This window comes from Curcuma longa, chromosome 9, assembly GCF_044706935.1.
Source record: "Curcuma longa cultivar G26 ecotype Majalengka, Jawa Barat chromosome 9, ITB_CL_G26_1.1, whole genome shotgun sequence".
Lineage (NCBI taxonomy): Eukaryota > Viridiplantae > Streptophyta > Magnoliopsida > Zingiberales > Zingiberaceae > Curcuma > Curcuma longa.
The window spans coordinates 10,553,209-10,570,258 of record NC_133869.1 but is presented as its reverse complement, the minus strand read 5'-3'; the positions used below and the strand labels follow the sequence as shown (position 1 = coordinate 10,570,258).

General features: G+C 36.5%; 2 protein-coding genes across 2 annotated transcripts; both read right to left on the bottom strand.

Annotated features, from left to right (window-relative positions):
• Positions 1 to 5,041: 5,041 nt before the first annotated feature.
• On the bottom strand, positions 5,042 to 8,835 carry LOC141835314 (mitochondrial fission 1 protein A-like). Its single transcript, XM_074722759.1, has 5 exons — positions 8,709 to 8,835; positions 8,426 to 8,555; positions 8,158 to 8,279; positions 5,368 to 5,431; positions 5,042 to 5,290 (listed from the first exon to the last, which is right to left on the bottom strand). The coding sequence occupies exons 1-5, from the start codon at positions 8,799 to 8,801 to the stop codon at positions 5,205 to 5,207; spliced, it is 495 nt and encodes a 164-aa protein (XP_074578860.1). The 5' UTR covers positions 8,802 to 8,835; the 3' UTR covers positions 5,042 to 5,204.
• A 264-nt stretch (positions 8,836 to 9,099) lies between these two features.
• On the bottom strand, positions 9,100 to 15,544 carry LOC141835214 (uncharacterized). The gene is made up of 11 exons (XM_074722644.1): positions 15,104 to 15,544; positions 14,733 to 15,029; positions 14,435 to 14,652; positions 13,295 to 13,651; positions 12,977 to 13,181; positions 11,574 to 11,666; positions 11,402 to 11,493; positions 10,336 to 10,453; positions 10,175 to 10,260; positions 9,801 to 9,852; positions 9,100 to 9,705 (listed from the first exon to the last, which is right to left on the bottom strand). The coding sequence occupies exons 1-11, from the start codon at positions 15,110 to 15,112 to the stop codon at positions 9,190 to 9,192; spliced, it is 2,043 nt and encodes a 680-aa protein (XP_074578745.1). The 5' UTR covers positions 15,113 to 15,544; the 3' UTR covers positions 9,100 to 9,189.
• Between the last annotated feature and the right edge of the window lie 1,506 nt (positions 15,545 to 17,050).

Here is a 17,050-nt window from a genome sequence, read left to right as displayed (position 1 = left end):
TAATTTTAATTCAAGTTTGATTCTAAATAAAATTTAAGTTTGGTTTGAATTGTTCGAAACTTTCAAATCTTGATTTGAGTCAAATCAAATTATAATCAAAATGATTTAAATTTGAGTTTGATCTACTTAATTTAATTTGAATATATTTAAATTAAAATTATATAAAAATAATTAAAATAACTCATAAATAATCAGAGAAAATATTATGGATTCAAATTTAATTCAAAAAACTTATCAAATATGTTCAAGTTTAATTCGAATTCGATAATTTTGAATACAAATTAAATATTTTTTATAGTAACTTGACTCAATCTGTTTGCTGCAGCAAATAGGTGAAATCTGTCACTCCAATAGTTTCACACGATCGACCCCACAACTATCTATGAAGAGGTAAATCAGAAAGTAGCAATTGGTCATTACGGATGAGGATATTATCTCGACTTCGTCGAAATTCGATCCTTAACTGTTACAGTAAATTTGTCTCATAATAATCAACTTAACTATGCCTCAGGGGTATAAAATAATCGACCACCTCAGCGGCTTTACACGATTGATTTTATGATCATCTGTAATCTGTAAAGAGATAAATTGAAAAACTGTAATTGATAGAATATTATTTCGATTTCATTTAGATCCTTATGCACGGTAATAAATATATAAATCTGTCTTAATAATTAATTCAAATATATCTCTGTGTTTGTTTGACTCAATGCGTTTGTGCCCCTACTTAGAGCATCTGCAACGCAGAAGAGTTATAACACTTAAAAAAATATTTAAAAATCACGTGGGACCCACCTCTGCCACATTAACGTGTTCAGAACTTTGAACGCATTCCTGTTGTCACTCCTTCACATCAGATAAGTTCATGTGATCACTCCTCCAGCTCAGATGGTGAGAGAATAAAAAGGTATCTATTAACGCGCTAATAACGCACGTTGGAGATGCCCTTAAAAGGAGAGAGAGAGAGAGAGCGATTGTTTTTAATTTAATCTGGCCGTTAAATTAATAAGAACCTCTTTCTTAATTGGATAAAGGTGACTCATTTCTCATTGGAGTCGGCTCACCGTCTGTTATTTTAAGTAATCTCTCAGTCGATTATTTTGGGGTACTTTTGATTATTTTGAAAATAGTTAGACCTTTTCCACGCTATCAGGAACGCAGTAATCATACGGGCGGTCACTATACTACTTCTGCCACTGCCGGTGTTCCCAAATAACTATTTTTTTCATTAATTAAAATATATTACAGTGGCGCCGCCGACTACTCTATTTGAAATTTTAGTATCTGAAATAATAAAAAATGGACAAAGATCAAAAGCACGCTCCAGATTTATCAAATCGTCATATAATTAATTATCTCTTTTTTAAAAAAAATTAAAGAACTCTCTATTTTTTTTTAAATATTTTTTCTTTTAAATAATATTGTAACAGTTACCATCCGAGTTGACCCGACCACGGGCTGGGTCAAGCCCGGATCCGGCCCAGGTCAACGGGCCACCGTGGCCCATTGACCCAGTTAGCCGGGCCGAACCGGAACCTGTCCGATAGGATGCCGAACCGGTTCCAATTCAATAGGTGTGAAACTGGCGACCCATCGGTTAATTGACGGGTTGAACCGTCGGTTCAAAATTTTAACTCCAGTCGACTGGAAACACCTCATCAGTCGACTGGATTTAACTCCAATCGACTGATGAGAAAAGTCAGTCGACTAGATTTTAAATTCTGATAAAAATCAAGTGTGATTTCAACAATTCAGTAGTCGTTTTCTTAGTTTGACTAAATTAGTCGATTGGGATGGTAAATTCCCCTAAGTGCACTTTTTTAAATAAATTTTAAATTTTAAAATTTTTAATATAATAATCTCGAACCGTCGCGAACCGTGAACCGGCGGTTCCGAATCGTGAATCGTAACCATCTTGGGTGGTTAAGATTAACGGTCGATCTGTCATGAACCGTCGAATCGACGATTCTGAACCGTGGTCGAGTCTACATCCGAGAAGGAATTAAAATTTTATATTGAAAAAAATAAATAATATATATTTATGTAAAATGGATAAGTTATGCTTCTCAACTTTTATATTAAAAAATTAAGAAAGAGTGACTGTCGCTATCACCTACTCTGATTACAACTAACTTCTACGATATATAATAGATATTTAATAACTTCTACAATTAAATTAAATTATAGAAAGATGTTTGTTCTTTATTGAATTTCGTTTTAAAACTTGTGTCACAACTTATAGAAAGATGTTTGTTCTTTATTGAATTCCGTTTTAAAACTCGTGTCACGGCAAAGCGAAGCAATTTTTTTTTAAATTATTTTTCTGGTTTTTTTTTGCCACATTCTCCAATGGAGGAAGGAAACTCATTTCTCCATCAGAGTATGCTCACCGCCTGTGACGTTAAGCGAGCACTAAACCGATTATTTTGGACGATTTTTTGACAGTTTTAAAAACTTTCGGATCCTTTTCACACTTAGCGGAAGGCGGTAAGCACGGGAGGTGACCATACTACGTTTAATCATTGGCGGTGTTTCTCAAACTGAAAAATAAGGGAGCTTTTTTTAATTAATAAACACAAATTATATATCAATTGGTAATTTTTAAGTTGGCGGCAGAGTAACATTAATAAAGTTGAATATGGAAAGCAAAATTTTACGATTGAGGTATCTTATGATATGATTAATCGACGAAGTGATTGATTCAATCTAATAAAATTTTTAACCGATCACTAAAATAAATTGAAAAGCACAAATAGATCTTGATGGATAATTCAACGTCATAAATTTTTTAAACTCTTTACCTGTAATATATTGGATGCTGGGCGTCTGGGCTAGTCGCTGTGTGCACTTCCCAATTTACCCTGGTGGTCGGTGGAAAATTTCCGTAGAGCCGAACCGATCACCCTCAAAGATAGTGAATGAGACTAACTGAGATTTATCATTTTAGATGAAATTTAAACTTTCATTATATAAAGAGCTCCTCCCATCTCTTATCACTGTACCATATATATATAGTGATCTACTGAGCGCCCTATCTTGGGCGTCGCGTGAGCGCCTCCGATGTGGAAGCCGACGTGGTTGAGAAATCGCGACGCGCTCGCTCGCCCTCTCACCCGATTCCTCTTCTCCCGATTCCCTTTTCACGCGATCCCTCTCTTCTCTGCTCGCCGCCTCCTTCTTCCCCTGCCCGCCGTCTCTCTTCTCCCTCTGCTCGCTTCTCCCTTACTCGCTGCCGCCCTAAACCCTTGCCGCCGCCCTAAATCCTCGCTTCTCCCCTGCTCGCCACCGTCCTCTGCAAAAAACTTAAGTCTTCCTCAGGTATCATCATCTTCTTCTCCTCCTTCTTCTCTTAAGTTTAATTTCGTTGAAGAATTAGATTGCGATCTCAGTTTTGCTTTCATTATATACTTCGTTGGATTCGATTTCTACGTTTAGGTGTAGGTGGTTGTGATGAGTGCTAATATGGACTGTTGTCACTGCAGAGAGAGCAGTGCAGGGGCGCGGCTGCGAGGGGAGAAGAGACCAGCGCACGCGGCAGCGAGCAGCGCACGCGGCGGCGAGCAGCGCACGCGGCGACGAGTAGCGACGAGGGGCGAGCAGTGCACGCGGCGGCGAGCAATGCACGCGAGGTTGCAGTGGCAAGGGGAGAAGAGATCGAGCAGGGGATCGGGGAGAAGAGAGCGAGCAAGGGATCGAGCAGCGAAGAGAGGAATCGTGGTGCGGCTTGACAGCGAGTTAGGGGATCGCGGCGCGACGGCAAGCAGGGGAGAAGAGAGCGCCGAGCAGGGGATCGAGCGAAGAGGAATCGCTCAGAATCTCATATATCCTCGCTTTTGCTTTGCCACGCGCGCGCTCCCAGCCAGCTGGCTTCCACCTCAGCGGCACTCATGCGACGCCCAAAATATGGCGCCCAGCAGATCGTTCCCCTATATATATATATATATATATATATATATATATATATATAGACCCGATATCCTGCGCGCCTCCTCGTCCGCGACTCGTGCTCATCGTCGCCGCTGCCACTGCCGCCGCCGCCTCGTCCGGCCACTGACGGCTGCCGGACCGAGCGCGTTCGACGCGCCAGTTGCCGGCGCACAGTTCGGCGCCGGATTCCGACCGGATAGTGGTCGGAATCCGCCGCCGGACTGTGCGTCGGCGACTGGCGAGTCGAACGCGCCCGGTCCGGCGGCAGGAGCGGGACGGTGCGCACGAGTCACAGATGGGGTGTTGCGCGGCATATCAAATTCCTATATATATATATATATATATATATATATATATATATATATATATATATATATATATATCCAACTTATGTCGAACCCTAACTTTCTTTTGAACCATTTGACTTTTACAATCTCTCTAATATTAACGTTGTTCAAAAGTTGTATGCTTGTGTTGTGTGAATTATCAGATTTAAAAAAAACACCCTATCTCTTATTACCATACCATAATAAATTATATAGATAGAACTATAGATGAACCGAACGTTTATGACTAAGATTATTATTCAACTTGATAAAAATTTATTTATATTTATTCAATACATAAGATCAATTAAATAAATAAATTTGAACAATTTATTAAACTAAATAAATAAACTTGAACATATATATATTCAACTCATTAATGTTCATGATCAATACTAATGAATAATATTCTTGAACCATATTTATCAATAAAATTCTTATCAATATATTAAATAAATAAAAAAATTAAAATAAATTTGTACTATCAAATTTAAAAACTAAGCAAATAAATTTAAACTTAAAAAAATCAAACAAGCATAAATACGAACTAACATCTAAATAAATTAAACTCAAACTAATAAAAAAAATCAAATCGAACTTAACAATCATTTCAATATTAGACTCATTTTAAACTCGACTTGATTACTTTATCAAACATGTTTAAACACTACAAAGCTTGACTTGGTTGGTTTACAGGCCAACATATAGATGAACTTTAGATTATAGAATAATTAAATATGAGTGATCTTTTCATATTCAGTTTCTTTTCGGGAAAAAAACAAAGAACAGAAGATAAGATGAACTAGAGAATTTACTCGTTAAGTCTTCACTCAAACAGATAAAAAGAAATACAGCATTTACCAAAGTAAGGCATCGATCCGATAATTCAGTAGACAAATGATCGTTGACAGAGCAAGGCATGAAATGAGAGTGCAAGGGAAGAACATGAGATTATTTCTTCCTAGTTGCAAGTGCCGCAATACCACCCACCAGAAGCCCCACGGCGGTCGCCGCGATTCCGATGCCGATCACACCGTCTGTTGCGAGAACAAGAGTTCAGTTTCTGATAATGAATGAATTGAGTGATAGTTGATGTTGTTGTTGGTATTATTACCTTTTGCAATTCGATCTTCCACTACTTTTTTCAGAGTTTGGGCTTGTCGCCAATCCGGTGCAATCTACAAATGAGAAGAAACAAAAACAAGTTGAGGTTTCTATACATTGAAAGGATAAAAGCTTCATCCAAGATTGTGAATCACAGATCTTAAAGTGATGCCTCTATACAGAGATAATCCAGGCCTCATTTACTAGTGTAATTTCAATTCTACCATTCCACTATTGCACTTAGATGGGTCGCATCGACGCAATGATGACGATGACGATAGCAGGTTAGGTTTATTCCTCTTTGATTCACAGGCTCGGTACAATATTTTTCACATGATTCTTCCTCTCGGTTCTCCCTCATGTTCTTCACAATCTTTCCTACACTCAGGATTCATAGTACTCAAACCCTATAATCATCGAGGGTGGATGGACATAGAATTGTAAATGAATTGAACGTTTGTAAACAAGTTTGGTGTTCGAGAGCTTGTTTGTGTTCATTTCATATACATAAGATCAATTAAATGAATAAGCTTGAACAACTCGTTAAACTAAACGAACAAACTTGAACACAAATGTGTTCAGTTTGTTAATGTTCGTGAATAACGTTCGTCAACAAAACTCAAATCAACATGCTAAATAAATAAAAAAACTTTCAAAATAAACAAATAAATTTGTATTATCAAACTCAATAACCTACCAAACAAGCTTAAAATATAAAAATTTTAAACAATCAAACAAGTTTAAATTGAGAGTTTGATAGCATCTAAACAAACCAAACTCAAACTCATAAAAAATAAATCATGCAGAGTTGAACAAGCTTTTCAACGGCTCAATTCATTTTAGCCTTGGCTTAGCTCGGTTCGATTACCTTGTCAAACAAGCTTAAACACCACAAAACTTGACTCGGCTCGGCTTATTTACAACCCTTCACATGAGCCAATTTAGGTGTTGGTTGACCAAGGCAAATTATTGCAGTTCATTGTGGTTTTCCATCATCCACAATGCGAGGTTAGGTGCCAAGAGATGCTAGCTTGGAGCAAGCCTTTAAGCCTTAGTTTACTTATCAATAAGTTGAGAAAGTCAACCTAAAACCACTTAATTAAGAAAATTCTTTAACTTTTTATATTTGTTGCAGATTCTGAGCCATGAAATTCTAGTCTTGAGATAAAACATCCCCTTGTTCTCTTTTGTGCATTTTTCTGTAACATATAGTTTCAACCATTCTAAGCACTCAATTATCAAATCTTTCAATAACTAAGTCGAACTTGGAAGATAAACATCCTCGGATGAATTGCAGAATTATCAATATTGGAATATATAAACAATCAAATTAAACTTTAAAAAATAACCTACTCGACTTGATGAGCAAATCAAAAAGAATATGTTCTAAACCAATTAAATATAACTTACGTAGAAAATCACCAGAAGATGTTGCAAACAAAACAAACAAGAACAAGCAATTTAAATAGGCAAACACGAATTTGATGCCGAGATTTCACAGGTTTCTCAAACAGCTAATGCAACAAGAAAAAACTGATCATCTGGCCACATTTTTTCTTAGTTTGATATATCCCTAGTGCATTAGGTCCTGCTAAATGCAGGTTGTTAGCACGGGAGACCCTAAAAGTCACAATCAACATGATCTTACTACTGCAAACATAGAGGTAATAATCGTCATCAAGAAAGCTAGGGTGAAAATTTTACTATGAAAACAACGGATGGTTATATCTGATGCTGTATTTCAAATAAGAAATTTCATTATCCATCAAAGTGAGTCATTAACATTAACCCTTTCATCGACATGTTAAGAATGACTTGTATATGTTGTTCCTAAAGCACCTAAAACTACCATCAATGATCTTGTTTGTGTGTCCAAAGTATTAATGAGAGTAGCATTTTGTCTAGACTCCCTTTTTCAAACATGTCTAGCAAAGTGTAAAAGTGTTCTTGCTTCCTACAAGATCCATTCTCACTCCTAAGTGATATTTAACATTCCAATGTAGAAAAAACACATTTTTGCATTCGAACGCCATGTGTCATCTTCCATCAGAAAAAAGTAAAAGAATAAGCTAGCAGACCCAAAGGCATGGAATCTCAAGTTACCAGGATTTTTGGTAGCATTCAATAGTTTCCTCTATTTCTGGAAAAAGACAGTATGCACAACTAGTTTCAAAACATAACTAGTTATTTTCTTTTCAGTTCATTTCCTCAAGCCAACAATAATACGATGATATCATCAACACATTAACGTGATTCATTATTGGTGAATTTCTCGCTCTTTATGTTCTACAGAGCATCTCTAATACTACGAAAAAGGCAAATTTGGTTATACTTTTGGTAAGTATTAAAATCATTCTACTACCTACCATTTAGCAGGCTTTAGAGTTGCATGCTTTATATTCACAATATTTTAACAAGACATTGTTTAAATAGGAAAGGATACGATCATTTGAACTAGGGCGTTCTCATTGAAAAAAAAAACATCTATTATGCATTGTTTAGCAAGTTCTACCATTAGAGACTTATACTCGAGCTATCGTAACTAGATTGGTGTTATGATAAAGTATGGCTGGTGCAGCCACATTGGTGTATGCAGGAGGAACTGAAGAGCATGAAGCATATGCAATTTCATTTGTTTTCCAAACATGAAAAAGGATTTTAAAAAAAGGTAAACTTTGTGTCATCAGAATATTCAAACAAAGAAAAACTAAACATCTAAGCAGGCACAAAATATGTCAATCCATAATAAACATTTTATCGAATATATGTTCAATGAGCCTGTATCAAAATAACATCATACCTGTAAACATTGTTCAAGCAGCTGACGGCTTCTGGAGTAGTCTGCATTTCTGTAAAACCCAACAGCCAACAAATAAAGTTTCTCCCTAGTTTGCAGTGGACTTGCTGAACTATCCAAAGAAGCTGAAGAAACCAGTGTTAACAAGGTTGCAATTCACTGAGACCAACAATGAATCAAAGAAAGATAACGAGATTTCTAACCACATGAGGAACACAAATCTACAAGGGTAAAAATGCGAATTTTCACATGCGATAAGTGATTAAGGAACCTTCAAGCATGGCGATTCCACGATTCACATCGTCCGGGAACCTGGAATGAACGAGCGCCCAGGACAACCTCATGAGGCTTTCCTTCTTCGCCTCTGCGCTACCACTCTCCGCCACCTCTCTCTCGCAACCCTGGGAAGGCGAAGCACAGTGATCAAGAGAAGCAAAGGATGATAAACGGAGGTAATATAATCTGAGAAAAACAACAAATCCTTCAGAGGAATCCCTAGTTGTTCGGATCGATAAGAAATACGATGACAAGAGAAAGGTAGAGCGAAGACTTACGGCGATGACGTCACGGTCGCACCAGGGAACGTTGTCGCCGCCGGTGAAGAAGGAGCCGACGGAGTCGAAGAATTCACGAATCTTGGCATCCATGGCGATGAAAGGAGAGAGTTTTCTTTGGGGCTAAGATAAAAGAGGAAAGATCGAAATGGTCTTGGTTGACGTTGATTGACCCCTTTTAATGGAATGTTGAAATTAAAACCATAAAAATAATTTTTTATTTAAAAAAATAATGATGAATTAATCACTTTAACAAAAAAAAAAAAATCCATTACTTCAACAATCCCACACAATTAATCTCATGATCATCTATATAAAGATAAATCAAAAAACTATAATTAACTATTATAAAAAAAGAACATTTACCTCGACTTAGTCGATCTTTGCCCACTTTAACAAATCTATTTTATAGGAACCAATTCAACCATGTCCCGAAGCTAATGATGAGTTGATCAAATCGAATAGCACAATTGCTCATGCATTATATACCATCACAAACACTGCTAAAAGTTTCATAAATTAGGGAGGCAAAGATTTCATCTTCGCAATAGATTATGGTCCTTCTTGTGTTGGTCTCGATGATGGCATTCTTAGGGTCTGTTATTCGTATCGAAACCGTATCGCTCGCGGTCTCTTTGTTCCATTGCATATTCCCGACTAGTCCCCTGTCTTGCAAGGCGACGAGTAAACGAGCGGGCTCGATGGAACCCCAATGAAGCAACTTCTTGTTTGAAGATTTGAGTTGAACTTTCGATGCGGATAAGAAATATTTTCCTTCCCTCAATAGAATACTCCCCTCCAGCCTTGCAATGGCCAAGTTTTGTTGTGTCAGTTTTCGGGGCCGAAGCTGAACCGCAAGATCAGTTTCCAGCACGGCATCGTAATTCTTCGAAGAACTCGTAACTCGCAATGGAACGTTTTCAGAGTAGTACAAGTATGGTGGCCGCGGCGAGTTCTTCCCCTGCGCCTGCAACTGTATTCGAAGATCTTCAGGGAACTACATAAAAAACCACACCAAGGAAAATCAAATGACAGTCGAGACTGAAGAGCACAGATCAAGATTTTGCTGAAAACATGGTAAGAGTAGTTTACCAAAACAAGTTTCGGTTGGAGGATTTCCAAAAGCAGCTCTACTTTGTGCATCCTGAAACCAGAAAATCCTTGATTACCGAATTTGGAAGGCAAATGACAGTTGAAACTGAAGAGCAACGATCGACATGTGTTGCCCGAAAACACGGTTCGAGCGATAGTTGGACAACAGAAAAAACAACATAACCATCTTGCCGAACCTCAAGATTTAGACCAACAGTGGGCAGTTAAAATTCAGCTTATTGTTGATGCCGAAACGTAAAAAGAAGACCTCGGTCCTCTTGATCTCAAACATTCACAGACATAGTATGCATCTTCGACGCGAAGATTGAGATTATATAAAGAGAATAAAGATTGAGTATCGAAATTCGACTCACATGATCCCAGAAAGGATGGAACATTGGAGAACCTTCATTGCCAGTGGTGTATAAGGCAAGAGGGCCAGTTCGACATCAATTCCTTGCTGCAAATAGTACATGTTTATGAACTATTATCGAAACTAAATATCTTAAATCGATACAGTTTGCGGGATATGCACCTCTAAAATTAGTAAAGAATTAGGATCAGCATGCCACCGTCGAAGCAGGGTGACAACTGGACCGAGCCGAAGACTCCAATGAGAAGAAAAGACTACACAGGGCTCCTGCCATGCAGCTCTGTGAGAGATCAATTACATGAGTTGGAAAGTAAGCGATATAAAATAATCATATATATCAACAGTCGTTCAGTTTACTGGTAAGTAAGCTAGATCTGAAAGGCTTCCGACTGAAAAGTCGGAGGCTCAAATAACACATCATCGTCGAGAAAAAAACATATAGCATGCCAACTCTTAAAGAATGAAAGATAACAGTCAACATGTTTCATCCATGATTCCATGTCTGAAAAGATGGAAATACCTTGACATATCATATCAAAAAGGATTACTAACTAATGGAAATTGAGATTTTCAGAAATTAATTTGCAATTGTTCATGGAATTTAGTCGGGATTATAATTATGGGCATCTACAGAACAAGTTGAACGGAGATCCAGCATGCAATATTAACTGCATGGGATGTTAAACTTTTCATGATATTCAAAATTCAATAAATAAAATTGCATGAGGCATTGTTTCTCCCCCATTTCATGATATCTGTGCTCCTAACCATAGTTTGGAGCGATATTGTGAGATTCTCCGTCTGCTGATATCACCCTATGATTGTACTCAATTGTTAGATCGTGCAAGATATCATCCAAAAGACAGGAGATCCCTCGTTATATGTTGGTGTCTATTATGTAGAGAAGTGACCAATGTCGAAAATCAGAACTCCGGTTCTACTTGACACTGATTGTAAATGATGGTTTGTATTAGGATTACATGTCTACTGATTAATAAAAAAGTGAAAAAATAATAAGGATCGACTCCCAGGTCCTCATGGCCGGGATATTATTTCATCAAAACTGACTAATATTTATATATGATCATCATCCTATGTGGTGTTAAAAATTTTGGAGTTCACATGTTGAGAGTCGAGACTATATTGCATATAACTCTAGAATGCAAGAATCACATAATGCGAAAGTAGAAACAGGCATATGGTTGCTACACTGTGCAAGAGGGCTCACAGGAAGTCAGAAGTGTGAAGTGAGGGGAAAACAAGCAGCCTCTTAGCTTTCTTAAATTCGATGTGGTTAAACAATGCCTCCCCTGAGAATAACTGCAAAATGATAAAAGAAAAATAAACATAAATGCAGGGATGAATGATGTTAATTAAGTCAAACAAACAGAATTTACAACCTTCTGTTGGCGATGCTCGGAGAGCCATTCTGGCACTATATTCAGATATGTCAACATTTCTTCCGCTGTAGAAGAAATCATGAAAATTGGAACCTATAATAGATTAATGATGAACCAATTACATTATTCTATTTTCAATGAAGAGTCATACCATTAATCAAATGGATATAATGCGATAACTCTTTTTTCTAGAAGTATATTATTGATAAAGAAGTTAATTTGCTGTAAAATAGGATGTTGAACATTTCACAGAGACCTAACTAATTCCGCTTAAAAGGTAGTACATTTTGTATGCAAGAATCATCCTGAGAATGGAATCATACAAGTCAGGTCGAATTGATTCCTTATTTTGTTTAATCCAGAAAGGAATTAAACCATTCCCCCTTAACCAGAACATCTTTCCCAATTCTCATAGCTGGAAACAAGCAAATCCCACTCTCCAAAAAGCACCTGACTCCTTTGCATAACTTATTGCCTCAGTAACCCGATATGGCAGCACCAAATTCTTCTTTCTTCCACAATTGGTTTTTTCCTCTTCTGAGTTCCAGTTATCATGTTCTAGCCTTCATCAATCATCCAACCCATGTTGAACACGGGATCACTTGATATAGATTCTCTTCCCTATAAAATATCAGATTTACGATGTGAGGCTTTTTCAATTCGCATGGTTGGGAGGTGTGTTTGAGGAATGAGAAGTCATTGGTGTGGTGGATAAAAAAGGAAAGGTGTGTGCTTAAAATTCTTATTCCTTCATGTGGACAAGGATTAACAGTTGGTGAGAGGCTGAGCACATTAGGCTTGTATTCCTTTTTAATCTATCTTGAAATATTAGCAGACTAACGCAGCAAAGTGTATCTTTTTTTTTTTTTAAATAAAAAATAAAAAAAATTATCCACCTCCAAATGAATGATGTAACACACCTTTCACATCCTGCCATTGCCACAACTTATGCGTCTGGTCCTTGATGCCATCTCTTTTCCACTAGGAATTGTTTTTTTCTCCTTTTATTTAATGAGCGTTACTGGCCCAACAAATCTAAGTTTATAGACGGTAATCACGACTCCACTACCATTTAGAATTGGTAAAAAAATAGATCAAATTAAACTGAAATCAAAACAAACCAGCATCATGTTTTGGTTGAAGTCATGGACCCTGCTCAAACTGATGCATGGATCCACAAAATATGTTCTAAACTGTAAGCTATGCTAAGATGCAAGTATTCCTAATGATATTTATTCAGTAATAAGTCCAGATTAGATGCAAGTTAATGGTCAAAAAGCAAACAGCAAATATATATAGGTCCAATCAAATCCAACTGAAGTGAACAAGAAATGCCTCAAGGCTGGAACATCAAAACATTTCTCCAACCAGAGAGATAAAGACTGTGTATAGATAATACGTACCTTTATATTGAAGGACTCTAGAGATTCACATATCTGCTCCAGTAGTAAGACTACTGTCTCAATACGCCCTATCGGTATCAAAACTGAACCTCCTCCTTGCAAAGAATCTATGATGCAAGAGCATATAAACTTGGTCTTCTCAATTTCATCGGAGCTCTCATCAGTTTCAAGTAAAAGGTGGTGTACTTTATCCTTAGTATCAGCACTATAACATATATTAGCATGCTAGAAGAACTACTGAAAAGCATAAACGTTGGATACTGCACAAAAAAGGACCAGGGCTCAAAAAGAAGTTAATAATAGATGAAGAAAACCTACCTGCAAGTTGAAGCATTAGAGGGAGAAAAATCACTATCTCCTGTCATGTTTATGTCTCTAATTCCTTGTGATTCAGTACCAGTAATGTCAATGCTACTTAGCGATGAAAGATCTGAGAACAGCACTAAATCATTCCCAAGCAGAGACATGTAATCAAAACCCTTCCAACAAGCTGACATGAATAAGGAGCTTGATAGATAAGAAATACTCCTTCTTGGACTATGTATTGTCCAATTGCAGCTTCCAATGTCTAAACCTGAGCTGTATGCTTTCAACATTATGGATCCATTGAAGAAAGTTTCTTCGCCATACTTGAGAGGTTGAATTTTCTGCATGCATTCCTTTACATCTGCTGCACTAATATGTGAAGACCAAAACCAAGAAAAAGATGTCTCATTAAGTATGAAGAATAAGACAGACAGTTGAATATAACTTTCCAGAACGAAAGGAATATCTTTATTATCTATTACAAATGACTCTACACTAAAGTAGCTATGTTCAAAATAGCTTAAAGGTTAGGAAAATTGAAAGACTGTAAATATATGAACTTCACTTCCATCTTTACTTTGTTAACAATATTTTTATCTCCAATTTAAATGAGCATAACTTTGAAAAAACTAAATAGCAATCCTTTCCTCAATTGTATTAAACTAAAGCCTTAGCAAGATAGCTTTTGCCCAAATGATTATACAGAAGATTTTCATCAAATGACTCCAATGGCCATTGCCTAGCAAAAAATAGGTTACATGTGAAATATTTGTACCACATTACAATTTCCTAAGGGATTTTCTTTTAGTTATCTCCACAGGATGGCAGACCATAATTTTATACATCATTAACCAAACCCAATTTATGAATGAGTAATATAATAATCTGTTTGAACTTTATTAAAACTATACACTTACGCAATAGCAAAATGTGAGACAATTTCTACTGAAATAATGCAAGAAATAAAATTAATATGGCAAAGAAGTGAAACATCTTTTTACAGAAGAAATCAACATTAAGTCAACAAAGTGTACTTTAAGTATGCAAAGGTTATTATGTAAAGGTGGTTTCCTGATTGTGACCTTTAACATTTACAAGTTTTAAATTCATATAAACACCAATCGAAAACTAAAGAAATAAGAGAATTCGAACCTGTACAAGGGCATCCAACCTCCTAGTTCCTCTCCTCCTTCACCCAGAATGACTTGTTTCAGCAATGGTGGAAGCTTTCCAAGCTCCTCCCATTTCATCCATTCTGGAAAACTGGGCCTAACATCTGTACCATAAAATTGCACAAATTCAGCGTGCATCGAAACGAGATCTTCCATCAGCAGCTGTCCAATCCTTGCAGCCACCTCTGTCACATAAATCTATAATACCAAATGAACATCACCCAACCAAATGACACAAAAAAAATCACCTTTTTTACATCATCTATAAAACATCATACCTTAGCATTGAATTTGGCATTGCAAGTGAGGAAGGGCAGACCGAGCATACCAAAGGGCGAAGAGATTAAGACAACATCGATCAGAGATGGATCCCAAAGGTGGAGGCTAGGCACGGTTTTATACCATGGGAGGCCTCGCAAAAGACCAAAAGCAGGGGAGGAGTCGGAGGAGGCGATCGGGGAAAATACAACGAGGGCGGCAAAGTCGACGGGGCACTCGAGGAGGAAGCGAAAGCCGGCAAGCTGAAGGATGTGCATGGGGGGATAGTAGAAGCCACTCCCTTTGCTTAAACATGTCTACAAGAAAATCCAAATGGGTAAGCAACAACTAACAGTAGAGAGAGGGAGGGGGAGAGAGAAATCAATCTTACCAGCTTCATGTTAGTAGACAAAGGAAGAAGAAATCTCAAAACCCTACACAGGGAGGAAAAAAGTTCTAGTAAATACTAAAAATATCTTAAAACTCTCAAATCTAACCAAAAAACTCACTCACTGCTTCTAATTGATACCTAAACTTTTTAAGCTATTTCAATTTGATCTTGCTTTCAGTAAGAGAGTATGATTTCAATTGATAAAATAATCATAAGCAAGCATTCATCAAAGATCCTTTTCCATAGGGTTGATGCACCCAATGATACTTTCCTCACGCCTGTTGCCGACCTGTTGCTGTTGGCCAGAAGAAGAAGAAGAAGCTGCTACGGTTGGTGAGAAGAAATCAGCACCTGTGAAGGAGATGCTCTGATGCTGGCCCCGTTGCTGGAAAACAGGGAGGAGGAAGATGGAGAAGGGATGCTTGCATCTGGAAGAAGAAGAAGAAGAAGGGAAGAAGAAGAAAGCTGCTTGCTGGGAAAACGATAAAGTGCTGTTTGCTGCTGAGAAGAGAAGAAAAATGGAGTAAGGGCTGCTGCAGGAGAGATCTAATGCTGGAAGAGAGGGAGACGGATAGGAAGGAAAGGAGAAGCGAGAAAGAGAAAGAGAACGGGTGTCCGGTGGAGGGGGCGGTCCGGCGAGTGAACGAGGAAGGAGGAGGCGGTGGGCGGCGGCCGGCGGGCACGGGCGGCAAGAGAACACGGGGAAAGAGAAGGGAGTGAGAGGGTTCCTTTAAAAAAAATCTATAATTTTTTTAAAATCCGATTAAATCGATTTAATCTATTTAAAATTTAATTCGTATTAAAATAATTTCAAATCATTATAATAAATATATTTAAAACGATTTATGAGGCGCCCATCAATTATTTTATCTTAAAAATATCTCTTTAACTCAATAATGTTACTGTAACAACTATTACTAATTATTATAATATATACTTTATAGTAAATTTATAATTTAAAATTTATACCGTATAGAAACTATCGAATAGTTGTATAATGAAGTTATCTAATAGCTGCTACAATGTATTTAAGATTACGATTATAGCAATTACAAAATAATTTTTACAACTATTTTAAGATAATTTCGATGAAGTTTAAATAATTTTAACTAAGTTGATAATATTATTTTGATATAATATTATTTAGATACTCTAAATTCTAAATTTTAGAATCATCCTAAATATGTTATAACAACTATTTGATAACTTTTATGCAGTTACTAATAACTTATACATGATAAATCATTAATTATAATCTCTAAACTCATCCTACATACTACGTAGCAATATTAGATTATTTTTATATGTTATGATAGTTACTCAGTAGCTTCTACATTTTGTAAATTTTAAATCCTAATCTTAAACTCATCCAAAATATATTATAATAACTATTTGATAATTTCTACACATTATAACTGCTACTGAGTATCTTCTACACGGTGTAAATTTTAAATTATAAATTTTAAACTTATTCTAAAAATGTTGTAGCAGCTACTTAGTAGCTTATACACATTATAGCAACTATTTGGTGACTTCTACATATTGTAGCAGCTATCAGTACTGCTATAAAATTATTGAGTCAAGGGTTATTTTTTGAAATAAAATTATTGAAGGAGCGTCCTAAATCTTAAAGTACTCTTCTTAAACACATTGTAACAGTTACTGAATAACTTCTACACATTATAATAATTATTTAATAACTTTTATATACTTTAACAATTATCGATAAAGGTTATAAGAGTGTTGGGTCAAAGAATATTTTTTAAAATAAAAATATAAGTGTTTATTTGATTTTAATTAAAAATAGAACCTCAACATCAAACATGGACCATTTTGTAAAGGATCCATGTTATTTTTAACTTTTTTAATTAAATAATATAAAATTATAATAAACATATACGTTAATTGAGAGAGAAAGAAAAGGATTAATAATAATAATAATATAAT